The 15,291-nt window shown below is 36.2% G+C and overlaps 1 protein-coding gene across 2 annotated transcripts in view; it reads right to left on the bottom strand.

The window, feature by feature from the left end:
• BBS9 (Bardet-Biedl syndrome 9) overlaps positions 1–15,291 on the bottom strand; it is a 313,308-nt gene that overhangs the window by 108,329 nt on the left and 189,688 nt on the right. Inside the window, exon 22 of one of the 2 annotated variants that reach the window (XM_075143047.1) lies at positions 9,945–10,055. In XM_075143047.1, the coding sequence (XP_074999148.1) occupies positions 9,945–10,055 (111 nt within the window). Of the gene's footprint in view, positions 1–7,290; positions 10,056–15,291 lie in introns of those variants that run through there. The other variant, XM_075143048.1, reaches the window with a different exon arrangement.

Here is a 15,291-nt window from a genome sequence, read left to right as displayed (position 1 = left end):
AACACAGAGCATGTGGGAATGTGCTCCCTCATTTCAGGCATGTCAGCAGTTCTTTAAACAAGAGTCAATGTTTCCATTCAAATCCCTTATTTTTCAAGAGGTTGCAGAGTCAGCCCTCAGGGAAAGGGAACCGATACTAGCAGTTTCAGGTGCTTTCATGCAATCTTGTATCTCAAAAACAGTCTTTTTTCTTTTTTCTAAAGAAAGTTTAATCCATTAGCTCATAACATGGATGGCTGCCTTCTGGAATTGGGAGGGGAGAAAGGGGCGCAAGACACTAAAATTACTTTTAAAAGAAGATATTTTGGAAAATAATCTCCAACACCTCCACAATGTCATTTTTTTCGAGCAAACAGTTCCTAAAGACCTAGAGCTAATCTCCCTTTGGTGGCCAGTGTTGACAAGCTATAAAGTGAGTCTTGGCATTTTGTGTAACCTGGAAAAAAGGCCTGGAAAACCGTTTTACAGCCTTATCCTGGATTTGACTAATATTCATCTGATAGATCAAACAATTACAATAGTATTAACTTTAAGATTCTGAGAGAGTTAGTGAAACAGTTTGAGGAGAGAATTAACCTTTATTATGTGTAGTCTGACTTTTATATATAACATAAGCCACACAACTCCAACCCCAAGTTTCTGCATCGGAAAAACTCCTCCTTGGAGTGCTCAATGAGTTTTTGGGATTTCCTAAAACTTGCAGTACTGGTTTTCAGCAGTACAGGAGGTCTTAAAATGGAGTGCTTGGCTCTGTTTTGTGTTGTTGAACATCTTACTTTTAATTACCTCTTTTACATAAAGATGGATGGTAGAAGCCAAAAATGTCTGTATTCTCCTCTGCCTGCCAACCTTGTTGTCCAGCGCCATGAGCAACTGACCAGGATTCAATAATATACCTGGCAACCACTAAATCTTTCTTGGCTGGGAATGCTGAGAGGACATTCAAATAATATTTTGATGAGTTTCTCTGTCCTTCTTTTCTTTTTTTTTTCCCCCCTCTTAAATAATAGCTCATTAGAAACCAGAACAGCATGAATTTTTTACATTTCTCAAAGACTGCCAAGAACATATAGGAACCATTAACATCTAACACAAATGCACAAAAAAAATCATTAGTAGAAAGTGAATTTTATAGACACACTTCTATAACATCAAGAAAGTAGCACAGATATCTGTGTACTATCTCACTAGCCAACAAAGTGAAGCCAGGAATAATACACTAATCCAAACAACATAAGAAATTCAAAGCTATCCGTGTTCTGAACAAAATGATGATTTTCCAGTTAAACAAAAAAGTAGGTACAAAAGTTTGTGTAGAAGAACTGGAGAGATAGTAAAGTATTAGGTGGGAAAACAGGTGTCTTGAGAAACAAATTTTACTGAGTATTCAGTGAAAAGATTTCACCACAGAGTTAGAGAAAACAATAGCCAGCAGTTCATATCTACCAGAAACAAAGCGCTGGGCATATTTGCAGTGTGCACTTTAGATCGCAACACTCGATGTGATGGAGAAAATAACTGGTGTGAGGACAAAAACAACAGAAGAAATCTTACAAACACTAAAAAGGAAAACAGAGCATTAACCTTCGCCTTCACACAGGAAAAGTAAGCAGCAGCAGCAAGTAACAGAAAACTCAGACTAGTTTCTGTCCTGCCCATCTTTACTGGCAGAGGACGAGCGAGTGAATGAATCCTAGTGACAGACAATCATCTACTCCTCTTAAGCTCATAGTTATGCACGATAACTGCCAAGGAAATATGAAAAACAACATTTAGTCACAGAAAAAGCTTTTAAACTTCTCTTTTTTTGATTCCTTCCACTGTACTATAGTTCCCCTTTCTTGCATACAAGACCTATTCAGAATTCGTAACAATGTGTTCAGCTTTGATTTTCATTTTGTTCCGTATTTAGCATGCCCTTTCTTCTCAACCTATCTTTTATGTGCTCCTTATCTTCTATTATCCATCAGCAGTTCTTACTTCTTGATAAAAATAAGGAAAAGCTTTTTCACAGATTCCAAAAAGCTTTGGATATGGCCATGAGTGATACGCCTTGTATCACTCTCTACTGCTCCCGTAACTGCAACAATAGCAACCTTTTTGTAATAATTTTAAGAGTGCCTTTGAATTCTCAAATCATAAAAGTGCTTTAAACAAATGATTTTTTCCATTAAAGCCACTGAATCTGAAGGAAAAGGTTCAGGCTCTCTATACCACGACTTGTTCATTTCATACCTCTTTTCTGTGATCTCAGCAATTTCTGAGACGCGAAGCAGAGTGTAAGGTACCCCTCAGTTCTTTGTTTCATTGACAGCCATGAAAGAAACTGGAATTAGTCACAGACTTTTTTAACCATTGAAAGGAAACATTTTGTAAAACACTAACACAACCATTGGTATGGGGCAAACACACAGAGAACTGATCTCTTTACCCACTGCAGTGGATAATATACATTATAATATACTTGAATCTGTAAATATTAGAACATAAATAAGACTTGCTACATTTCACAGGAGATGTATATACAAGGTCCTGCTAAAAGAGAAACTGCACTTCATTTGGTATTGACTTAATGAAGGAATTCTCACATTAATCTCTTAAGCTGTACTGCTCTTTAGAAAAACAGGCTCTGTGGAAAAGAAAACCTCCATAAATCTCTTCAGCTCTCTCCAGAAAAATAGACTTTTTGTAGCCCAGTGATTTTCTTTGCACCTTTTCTTGTGGAAACAATTAGCTTAGCAATTTTAAAGTATTAGGTAGGCCCAGCTGCAGGCTCCTGGTATCTTTCCTATTATACAGAAAGAAACAAGGATCTAGTCTCATAGTACTACAATACATCAGTGGGAAATACATGAGCTACTAATAAGATTAGGTCTTGAAGGAGCTTTCACTTACCTGAGGCCACCACAGGTTTCAGCATTTTTGCCAGGTTTGTTTCTAATTCAAGACTGTTCATTAGCTCAAGGACAAAATATTGTGTTGCAACTCACTTGCCAAAATGCTTGAAACTGAATTCAAACTGTCAGAGGCACAATTACCCCCTCAGACGAGCCCCGTTAATTGGTCCTTCAATGATTTTTCAAAAAATAAGCCTGAAGTCAGACCTGTTGTTCTTACTTTTGTCATGAGTGTGGTAACCAAACTTCAGACAGAAGTTCAGGTTCAAAACTGTGGTCATGGACAGCTGAAAAGTCTGTGTTGCCAACAATTCTGATTCGTTCAACTGATTGTTTTGAAAGCTCATTATGGGCATGAAATCCTATTCCAGACAGCATGTACATTTTTCAAAAATGATCTTTAGCTTAATTTATACATTTCCCTTTTATTTAATCTCATGTACAATACAGTTAGTATTAGGATTGATTTCTGTCCTATTATACTGTCTAACCTGAAAAAGTTAATTGCTTGGCTACATACACTTTTGCTGTAATTGGCAAGAATATCGGTATCCAAATGATTACCAGTGTGGCAAACCATAATAATTAGAGTAACAGTAGTAAGGCCACCTGTATCTTACTTGTTTATGTTGAAAATTTAGTGCAGTTATTAGTCCAATAGATAAATAATATATGTCTGATCTAGAGCAAATAGAAGTCTTTCATAGACTTGTTTTAGAGTTTTTACAGCATGTTTAAACACCCTTCAAAACAAATTCAAGAATATGTCTCTGCTCATTTGTGTAGGTAAAAGATAATATTAAGAACAGTACAGTACAAAAATAAAGAGACTCAGTGGATAGCTGGCAATAATTTAGATCCAAAAGCTCTTTACCATCTGTTTGTACAAAGCCAAGTGTTCAAGAATACTCCTTTCTAAAATCAAATAAATGAAACACTATCGCAAAACTTCATCTTATATTACATCACTTTGTGATGAGCTACTTCATAGATGGCAGTTTCATACAGTTGTGTATTCATGTAAATTATGAATTATAAGAAAAATTAAGTACATAGCTAAGTTCAAATGTGTCACTAGACCCTTTAAAGAAAAATAGTTGCAATCTTGTTTACTAACAAGAGCTGTTTACACAAGGTTGTGTAACTAAGCTTCTTTGTGGGCTGGAATCATGTGATAGTTCCTAAAATTGTCTAGGCATAATAAGGACAGCAATCTTTGATTTGAAGGTAAAGCTGAAAGATCCTCTTAAACGACACCCACAACATCTACATGAATATTATCATGCAATGCTGTAGATAGAGTAACAAATAAAATAAATAAAATACACTAAGTAAAACTTATAGGAAAAGATGTGCAGCTGTGCAATGTCTGGGTGCAACTTTGGAGGGTGTTTTGAAAATTTGATTCAGAATCTCTTGTTTTACTGGAGTTTATAGCTCAACCTCACAGTCATTTATGTATAGCTGCCTGAGTATTTAATCAAAAGTAATAAGCCAGATGCTTCAAATTAAAGACAGTTAAAAAATGCATTCCAATACATAAATATAAAAGCTGAGACAGTTTTTGGTCTTAGATGCTATGAGTATTAAGCTATGAAAGTTTATTTACTTTACTAAATATAATCATACAAGATGAGAACTTTGAAATTTAATCTTTAAGTCATCTAAATATTTGCATGGCAGTAAAATACAAAGAATTTAAGTAAAAACAGTGGCAGCACAGTAGCGAGTGCAAATGCCGAACTTTTGGTCTCATTTGGTCTCATTAATAGCTTCTAAGAAATATTTGTATTTAAACAATAAATGTAAATACTGGGCCATGTTCTCTGTTGCTCTCTCAGGAAGAGACAATGATTATTCTGAATTATCATGGCAAAGTCCATTTCCCGTAAATATTGAAGACTTTTTTCATTTAGATAGATCATTTACAGGATAGATTTACAGGATCTTTGGTGAAAAATTCTGCCAGGAAAATCAAGTCTTACAAGTTGTGAAAATTCCAACAGCTGCATGACATGACACTTGACAAATCTGACTCCCAGTGCTGTAAAATCCTGAACGACTAAGCAAACTACAAAGTAATCGGCACCATTGTTCCACAAAAAGAAAAAAAAAAAAAAAAAAACCAGCCAAAAAAACAAAGATACATTTCTCAGCCCAATCATTCTTTGATTCATACTAACTTTTCATCTGGTTTTCCATCAGCTTATGGAGTTACTCATGATTTACCAGCACAAAACTCTTTACTCATAAAAAAGCAACCAGATCCTTCCTGTCTAAAATATTCAGTAGGAATATTGATTAGAAAAATACGTCTTAGGAAATTCTCGTTCATGGTAAGTAGCATGCAGCAGTAGCATATGAGGAATACAGAATACTTACTTTAAGGGCTATATCCTGATAAATACGTACGTTGTTATTTCATCCTAAAGCTCATCACCAGCACAGTTTAATTGTTCAGAGAAAAGTTGTTTTAAGGTTGTTCACCATATCCCTTAGAGATGTCTCTAAAAAGCCAGCATATACAAGAACTTCCTTATACTTATTTGCTACAAACCACATTTTCAACTAATTTCATCAGAAATATTTAAGTACAGGGGAGAACTTGGGAAGTGGAGTTCTGCAAATCTCCGTTAATTGTTACCTAGAACAATTTCGTAGGTTCTAGAACATATGAAAACTTCTCCTCGAAATCAAACCACTCACTCAAGCAGACTGCAACTCTAGTAAGAAATTCATAACTTGTAAAGAAAAAAATGGAAGACAGCAGGAACAGCGTAACAAAGAGAAAGGAAGTCCACAGGACCTACATGAAAGAGTCTACAATCACTGCATTTGTACTTGTGATTGCACCAGAGGTCAGCATATCTGCATTGGTATTGTAGCTGTGAGCTCATGGAAAAAGTAATGATGTAACGACAGAGACCCCAAAGTGGACTCAACTTCAAATTATATTCAAACTCTCCACCAGGCTTGCGCAGCCCATGATGGAATCTATGCTTCTCTGTCCTCACTCTAACCAAAACACCAAGATCAAAGTTAGCAGGGATAGATTTATCATGCTAACATTACTCCTCCAAATGCAATGCACACAGTCTTAGTGCCTTGAGGGACTAAGCAGGAAGAATTATTTTCCATTCACTGGGATAGAGAATGTTCAAGGAAGTACTTTTGTACCCACTCAAAGCAAAAGCCGTTGGCAAGAAGCTGCTCCTACAACTTCAATAATATCATTAACTTCCAAATTTCATGAACCTGATCCCATTCTTTACTATGGAATCACAACATCCTTGGAGTAGAAAAAAATAATTAAAAAAAAAAAAAAATCAGTGTGAACTATTTCAGCAATAAAAAGAAAACATCATAAAACCATTAATTCCCTTTCCAAAGAGACCGTGATTGGGCCAGAACCATTCATTCTCTCCTTGCACAGACTCGTAGCATGACTACTAGATGTCATTTTCTGCTCTCCTAAGTAACTATTCTAAATAAAGCCAAAAGCCTCATTGACATACTTAGCAGCTGCCTGGAAAGTCTCAATATAATATTTTGTACGAGATAACTTGCAAGCCTGTGGCAGAATGCTACCCTACAGCATACTTTCTCATAGCACAGCAGTCTTCCAGGTCTTAGTCACTTCATTTCCCTCACAGTTCTTTGCATAGCTCATACAACATATTTAAGGCAGTGACCTCTTTCCTAGGTCTACGTCCACTCATGAAATTCAAAAGGTTTTTAAAAATTCTAGCACGTCCAAAGAGCACACTAGCATACAATGCAGTGACTGGCAGTCGTCTCCATACACTACATACTACATCTCACTAGCAGAGATTAGCAAGCTCAGATATTTATTAGCAGCAAGAGTTTCATGTACATTAACTGTTGAGTATTTATTTTAAGTTTTGGTAAATTCTACAGCCGGGGTTCAATGCCATACTATCACAGGTAGTTTGCTAGCAATACTGAAGTTAGTTAGCTCAAGACTAACTGAACATCATCTATGCAAGCAGCAATCACAGCAGTAATAATGTAGACATACTCATAGGGAGTTCATAGCCTGGCACAGAATTCAGGTCTCCTCTTGGTCTTGAGGCTTCGTCCTTTGCTCCTCATTTCTCTAAGTTCCAACCTTCTTGATAGCATTTCTCTTCAGCAGATTTATATGCACAAGCAATTTAACTATAAACAAGGGTGTCCTAGTACAGCACACCTCTGAGAGGACTTGTTTCTTCCTTTCTTGGTGAGGAACTCCCACCTCTTCTTCTGAGACCTTTGCAGTTCAGGTCTTATTCTTCTTTTCAGTAGATAAGGCACTTTGTTCTGCTTTGTTTTTCTACCTCTATGATGGTACTTTTGAAAACTGCTTGACTTTTGTCCTAAAACAGCACTGCATTGTGTATAACTATTAATAGAACTCAACCTGTACAAAATCCTGTTGCTAAGATTTGGTCTGGCACCAGATGGAGCAAGTACGTAACTACACTTCTCACTCCCTTTCAATGGATGGTAGTCCATCGCATTCAGCTGAAGTTCTCCATGACCTACAGAATCCTTTGGAATATTCTAACTTGATCAGCTCATTTTATTCCTTTCATTTCCATCTTCCTCTGTGAATGCAGTCTGTTACTACTCATGTTTCTCCTCAGGTTTCCCACACAGGGATATCAGCCATTGTGCCCGTGTTCATACTAAACTACAGCTGAAGAGACCGTTTTTTTCTCTTCAGTTTTGAGCTATTTGGTGTTGCAGCCTCAATCCATTTTTATCTATTTAAACATCTATCATTAAACTGCAGGAATTTTTTGGTAAAGAACATTAAGAAGCTTAGGCATGGCATATCAATTCAGCTGATACAGCCCAGTGAAAAATATTAGCTAAATGCAGAAACCTCTCTAAAGCCAGTACAATTTTGCATTGCCATTAAACTACCTCTATAGCTAGAGATATGAATAACAAAAGCCATCTACAAGAAGAAAACAAAACCTCTCAACTTATAATCAAAATCTATTGTGAACTCCCTCAGGAAATGAAGGAAGATAGAGCAAGAAAAATAATTTTTACTCTACTTTGTCCCTTTTTTCTTTCATTGACAGGACTTAGTTAAATTAAATGCAAACTCATAAAAAAAGATACACAAGACATAACAAATATTCTTTGAGGGCTCATTGTAATCACCATGGTCTTGCTGCAGTTTCTGGTGCCTGAGCAAGAACTCAGGCCAAAAATATCATGTACAGAAAAACATTGCAATGCTGTGATTTCATGCCTAGCGTTACCTTATGGTTTAAGTAGCTCCCTTGGCTCTTACACTTGTAGCAATTAGAATTTCCAGACAGCTCAGTGGCAGATATTCTAGGCGCTCTCTATATTGCAGCACTAACTGGCAGATGGCAGTCAATTTTTACCGTGAATGAATTAAATTCACTGGTATAAGACATAGCTGTAAACCTAAAGCCTTTTTAAAAGCTTTCAAAGTTTTCATTCTGCCTTTTATAGTTACAAAGCAACAACAGCCAGCTATGTGATGTAAGTCTCAATTTTTACCATGGGCTAAGACTTACAGTAGGATATGCAGGTCCCCATGCTGCTGTTTCTGGATCTCACGAATACACTTCTACACTTTTCCTCTCACGCTAGTCTTTTCAGCAATAAGGTTATTTAAACAGAACACTATCTACTGAAGAACGAATATGTGCTTGATCAGAAGAATGGAGCATCAGACAAAGAAGAGGGATTGCCTGCCATATGTTCTTGATTTATTGGTCTAGTTGCTTGAAGTTGGAATTTTATCAGGATTGTATCCTACATCAGAGAGACGATACACTTTTCCATTAGCAGGAGGGTACTTAATATATCCAGATGACAAAGGTTAAACTATACGTATGTCAACTTTGACAGCTTCCCCTCTTCTTATGACCTGAAGTCCATGAGGACTGCAAGTAATTAGCACTCTAGAAAACTCAGAGCTCTGGGCCTTCAGTGGATTTTTCAGGTCATTTTTGTAAGCAGATACTCATTTTGGAGTTTTAAGTTACACCGCGGCATTATTATAGATTGCTGCTTTAGATATCCTCCTTCCTTGCCCACTATTAAAAATTTGCTAATGTAAATTCTGCTACTGCAATTAACTATATATTCCAACTCCCTGCCTGTCTGTGCTATAGTTAGCTAGGCAAACAAGCAGTTGAATGCATTTTAAACACACAATTAATTGTTTTTTGCAGATGTATAAGGACTTTCTGCCTATTTCTGACTATCATTGATTGCAACCTCTAAGGCTGCTCTTCTTAACTTCAACACCAGTCTGTAATGAACACATCTGATTTACAAACAACATTCAAATACATTTAAAAATAAATATTACAGGATAAAATCGGACAATGAGGGGGGAAAGAGGAGTGAAGGTACAACTTAGTAAACAAAATGGGAAATAGCTGTAGTCAAAGCCTGAGAGCTTACTTTATTAAACTGCAATGCACTACTTTACAGTGCTGCTTTTAAAATATGTTAACACTATATCACAGTTCCCGGCAGCATGAAATCTTTCCAGAAAATGTGTCATCACTGTATGCAGCATATTTTATAGCCAGTATAATTTCATTTGATTATATCCAATAATATTTTTCTGAAATTCTAGGAAGTCTCCCCACAAAAGATAAGACCATATTTTAATCAGCTGGCACAAAGTCTAACCACCATACTGCAGAAAAAAAAAGCCTTTATTACACTAAAATGTTCTCAGTTTCATCTTGCCTCTGTGGAAGAGGTCGTGAATAAAACCTGTGAGAATCTCATTCAAGTATTATGTAGCACAAAACCTTTCAACTGTGAAGTTATTTAATTCCAAGACTGATCTCTACAGTTTAACTATTCTTGATAGAAGAAGCTGAGTAAACTCAGAATCCTACACATTGTACTATTATCACAAGAAAAACTGAAAATTATGCTAACAAAACCTGAAATATATTTGTTTCATATGTCCACAAGCATTCTGAAAAGACGAGCTGTACACCTTTAAGTAAAACAACGTAATTTTCCTTTTCTTACCAGGCTTGGATTTCTGCTTTGTGATCTGCCCGTGATTGGGAAACGTTGCTGTGGAGCCCGGTATAACCGTTCTTTCCTCTAAATCAGACTCTGGGATTGTAGTACAGCCACCTAGTTGAAAATGGAAGAACCTTAATGCGGCGTTTATGTAACAAAACAAATTCACTGGTGCATAATTAAGGAAAAGAGGTGATAAATTAGCTGATAGGAACTTGTAAAACTGAAATAGTCTTTACTTTCACTTCACAGAAATGTTTGGTAAAGAAAACTATTGCCATTGTTTAGAAGCCTGATTATGCCTTAATGACTTCTCTCTACTACTTATGCTGATTTGAAAAAAGTTTGAATGTATTAAGACCACAGAATATATAAAACCGGTTCCACATAAAAGATGGAAATAATGTGATTTGTGTTAAAGATCAGATTACTGGAAGCTAGTTTTGTAATAAAAGTAATTAAGTGTGAATGAAATAACTCTACAAAGTCAACAAACCTTATGAAGATTGTTAGCTTGCCACAGAGAATGACATGATGATATTTTTTGGATGGGCTATTAAATACAGTATTTTTCTTACTTAGTGCTAGAGATATGGAAACACAGGGACACTTTCACTGTCCAGTAACACACTGAACTGGCAATGCCTTACTCAAGTGATTTTAGGATGCATGGCATAATAGATTCTCTGTATTTTGCAATATTGCTTTTTGAGTAGTTCATTAGAGAACACAATGATTTACAGCTTTCTCTTCAAACATGTTTAAATGCCTATGTTTAAAATATGAAGAGAGGGATAATCTAGTAGTAGTATCACCTGAAGATAGCTGCAGTAGCTTGCAATGGAATAGGTCGATGTAAATTTATTTCAAAACAGCTGTGATCAGGACGTTGGAAGATGTGTCACTATTCCACAGCAAAAACACGTCCTTACAGTAAGTGCATTGCTAACAGTATAGTACACGGCTGAGCTGCATCTCTTTGTCGCAGCCCTCCCAGGATCACCACGAGCAAGCAAACAAATCCATGTATTATCTATTGTGTTCTGAAAGCACGTGTTTGTAAACAGCACATCAACTTCCAGTGGAGCGCACAGACTTTTCACCTTTATGTCAGAGTTGTTCTACTTTGAAAAGAAATGTTCTACTCCAGGCCCCATAACCGGTGTATCCAACTTGGAGCAACACAGGCTGTTCTCTCCTTACAAACTAAACGAGTATAACAGTTAAAAATAAGGTTGCATTCCCAAGTAGGAGAGCTGCAGTTTCCCCAGCAGTTTCAGAAGCACTGGCAAAGCAATGCACGATGTCCTGCAGAAATGTACCACCTGTTTACCTGGGGTAAGCACAGCAGCTCCGGTGAGCTCTGAGAACAGTTATACCTACCAGATGAAGAAATGATACAGCATCCTTTGTTCCTAAGGAAGAGGAAAGACACAAGCTACTATATTCCAGATACACCCTGACAGAAAGTACAAGATGCATCACGCGTTTTCTGTTTGATTTAGAGCAAGCAAATTTTTTCAGTTAGAAAGGAAGGTTAGGAGTGAATGTGTCAGCAATGTGCAGACTTACAACCCATGACAGCTTCAGATATTTAGGATACCTACTATGAAACTGAAGGAGAAAATGGGAAATTAGAAAAATGTCTTCATATTAAAATACTGTAACACTGGGGCAATGTCTGACATTGCATTAAATATAAATGTACCTACACCCTAAATGAAAATAAATATCAGTAAACTAATACTTCTGTTCCCATTTGCAAATTGTGACTAAAATGTAAACTGAGATTCGATGAAATGGAAACCTCTGCTTTAAAAGTCAATTTAGACATTTTTCATTCTTATTCTTCAGATAAAATCTACCCTATTAAACAGTAATCTGTAAATACAGGATACAAAATTAAGGTTTCTTGCACAAAAGAGCTATTAAGAATGGCATCATACATTTTAAAAGGTTTTATAGCATTTTCTAACAGCATGAGTGAAAACTCACCAAGTCAATTAGCATCTATTGAATTTCTACATGGAAATAAAAGAACTTTTACAACGTTCATTCTAAAATCTGAAATTCAGTAACTTACATAGCCTTGAGAATTGATGGCTTTTGCTGCCAAAATATTTCATTAGTCATCAACGCTGATAGTAACTGAATAAGAGTCAGAAAAGATCTATTTGCCCTTGGGTACAACACACTACTTGCTGAAAGGAAGCAAGACTTCCTGCTCTTGATTTTGATGCGAGAGATTTGTTAAGATTTACTTGTCATCTGATACTATCAGAAGTTACTAAAATTAAAAGCAAAATTCAATTCTTCCATAACTTTATTTTCTTGACAGAGAATAGTGAGGACTGAAATGTTACCAGTGATAGACTATTGTACATAAAAAGAAAACGTAAATAAAATACACAGAGCAATAGTTTCAGCATCAATATTAAGAGTAGTAATTATTTCTCACTTCTGCAAGGATACTAATAACTGTTCCCTATGAACTGTTTTTTAAATACTATTGTTTCATAAAGGCATTCCATGTGCTGAGAGCACTGTTCTCAGTGGGGCAGGATTTCACAAGGACTCTTGTGCCAATAATTATTTAAATGGATGGCCAGACAAGAAAGCAATGTAATAGTGATATTTTTACTCTTTTGAGGCAATGAGGCTTACATGATCAAGGTCTTTGTGCCCCTGCATTTCTATCTTACTCTTCTAACACCAGTATTACCTTCTAACTGAAGGAACTGCTAGAATTTGCTGAACTATGTCCCTTAGCTTGTTCAGATGCCTAGGGCTAGGTAGGATGACTGGACCCTCATCTACACATCAGCCTGCATCAATGTAAGTGGTATCTGCTTCTTCCAATGGAACCAATGGCAAATTCCATTTTCTTGCACCAATAGGCACAGGTACCCATCCTCAAGATAACGATGGATACCTTTGACAACATGCTATGATTCCCCACAGGAAGGAGGAAGTGGAGACCACACTAAGACAAGTGTCACACTGAAAGAACTGAAACATTCGAAGTAAATTGGATTATTTGAAAAACTGGATAAGTCACAAATATAGAAACTGGATAAGGCACAAATATACACCACTGAATATAATATTTAAACCACAGTAGACCAGGATTTTGTGATTCAAAAACATTTTACTACTCAGAAGGACAGCTATCTGAAAAAAAGAACCTTTCCTGCTAGGGCTCTAAACTTTTTAATTTCATACTGCAGGGGTTTTACTGAGGGTATCTACTCTGACTTCTCTGGTCAGAGACTAACAGAACTTTTACTTTAAAAGAAACATTTTGCACGCTTGTATATCTCTATGTATTTCAAAAAGTATCCACTGAATATCCATTTTATCAAGCATTTAAAATTTTTATGCACCTGGAATCCTAGAAGAAATCACAGCAGCAGAGTAATTCACATTCATTCATAATTAAGTGAATGGTACAAATCAGAAAAGTGAAATATTGAAGGAAAAAGGGGGAAAAGAGAGGCAGGAATAGTAGTATATAAATCTACAGACTGGAAATGATCCAAGTTGAGAAGTTCTCCAGATGTCAGTCTGTAAACAGTGCTTCATAAAATGAATTTCCCCATTAATTGTTGGCAGGAATAACATCTAGAATATGTTATTACATTTGACCCACTCTTTCCCCTTTTTCTATGTAGCTAATTCTTGTCTGACATCACAGATCTTTTATCAGTTGTGATAAATCCAAGAAAGCAAGCTTTGGTCAGCAAAACTGTTTGATAGGGTACAACACGCATAAAATTACACTCAAACTAATTGTGAACTTTGTTCACCAAAGGAAATGAGACTTCTCTTGTTTATTTTCACTACATCTGTTTTTGTAACACATTTGGTTCTTAAGTTGGAAAAAGACACCCACACCCAAAGGAAACATAAACATATAATACATATTGAACAAAAATTAAGTACTGACAGTTTTCCTACAGTTTCCTATCACCATGTTTTTACATGTTTTAACATGGCTCTAAAAGATGAAAAACAGGAAAACAAAAGTAGTATACATCTAAAAAATGAAAAGGCACTTTGAGGGAAAGACTATTTGGGCTTCCTCTTTCTCTTCCACTCAATCACAATCTATACTATGCATACAGTTTTCATTTTCCTCTGAAATTAACTCTTACAAGAGTCTACAGAAAGAAAAAACAAAGCTTCCTGAGCAGTCTTTGGCAGCAGGAGAGTCAAAATGTGAGCAGGAAGCTCTCTAAATAGTGGGTTTTCTCATCCATGTGTATACTGTTATACAATGGAGATAACCTAAACAGCAAAGTTATTTCATAGAGATTCCAAAACCGTATGCAAAACCATGTTCAGCTGGGTTTTCTGTGCTGTCCGTAATTTTTAGGAAAGTGTATACTGAAAATGCAGTCTAAGGCATTAGAGATTATTCTCTCTAAAACAGAGTTAATCAATTACTTCTACTGATTCTGCTAGCTACATTTATTCAAGTCCTGTAAATTTTATTAGGATCTGCCCATCAGAAAGTAGCTTGCCTGTTGAAGTAAACACTGCATGCAGGCTTTGTAGATAGATAGTGCTATTGTTGCTTTCTAGAAGGAAGATAAACCAATAAAATCTATAGAAGAAAACAATACATATTTGAGTGTATGACGAGGTCCAGGGAACATTTATTCACATACCGGGTCTGGATTAGAGACTGTTATTTGAATAGATACATTCCAGGAATGCAAGCATATTTCCATTGGAGAGAGCAAGGAGAGAGCAAGGAGAGAGCAAGGAGAGAGCAAGGAGAGAGCAAGGAGAGAGCAAGGAGGATTTTTTTTGCTAAATGGGTGTCTGATAATGGATGTCTGTAACATAGTTACAATTCACAGTAGAAAACAGTCCAGGTTTAGTTCAGATATTCACTAGCAAAATGCAGAGTTGCTAATTAATCAGTTATAGATTTCAGAACATAGGACTTAAGTCTAATAGTGTGGCTACAATTGTGCAGTCACAAAATGTCATTGTTTTGTGCCTGATTTGACATAACCAAATTCAAGGAAATGATGGAAAATATTTCTGTATTACATTCCATTAGAATAATAAATTAATGAAAAATTACACCAATTGAACATGCAGTCCAAGGTCATTGAAGATCACCAATAAATATTTTCAATGGGAGTACACAGAGACATACCAGACTGTTGTTGTGCTTTACTCTTGTCTTATTGAAATGTTTCTTAACAAAACTTCCAGTTCATAAATTCCTGCAATAAGTTGCCACTATTTGCACTGAGAGCTATGCAGAGATAATTTGCACCAATTGTGTGCTTTCTGTTTGAGCTTGTAGCCCATTTAAATATTTTGAACACGCCTG

The sequence above is a fragment of the Calonectris borealis genome, chromosome 2 (assembly GCF_964195595.1).
Source record: "Calonectris borealis chromosome 2, bCalBor7.hap1.2, whole genome shotgun sequence".
In the NCBI taxonomy this organism is placed as follows: domain Eukaryota; kingdom Metazoa; phylum Chordata; class Aves; order Procellariiformes; family Procellariidae; genus Calonectris; species Calonectris borealis.
This window is presented reverse-complemented; position numbering and strand designations above follow the sequence as displayed.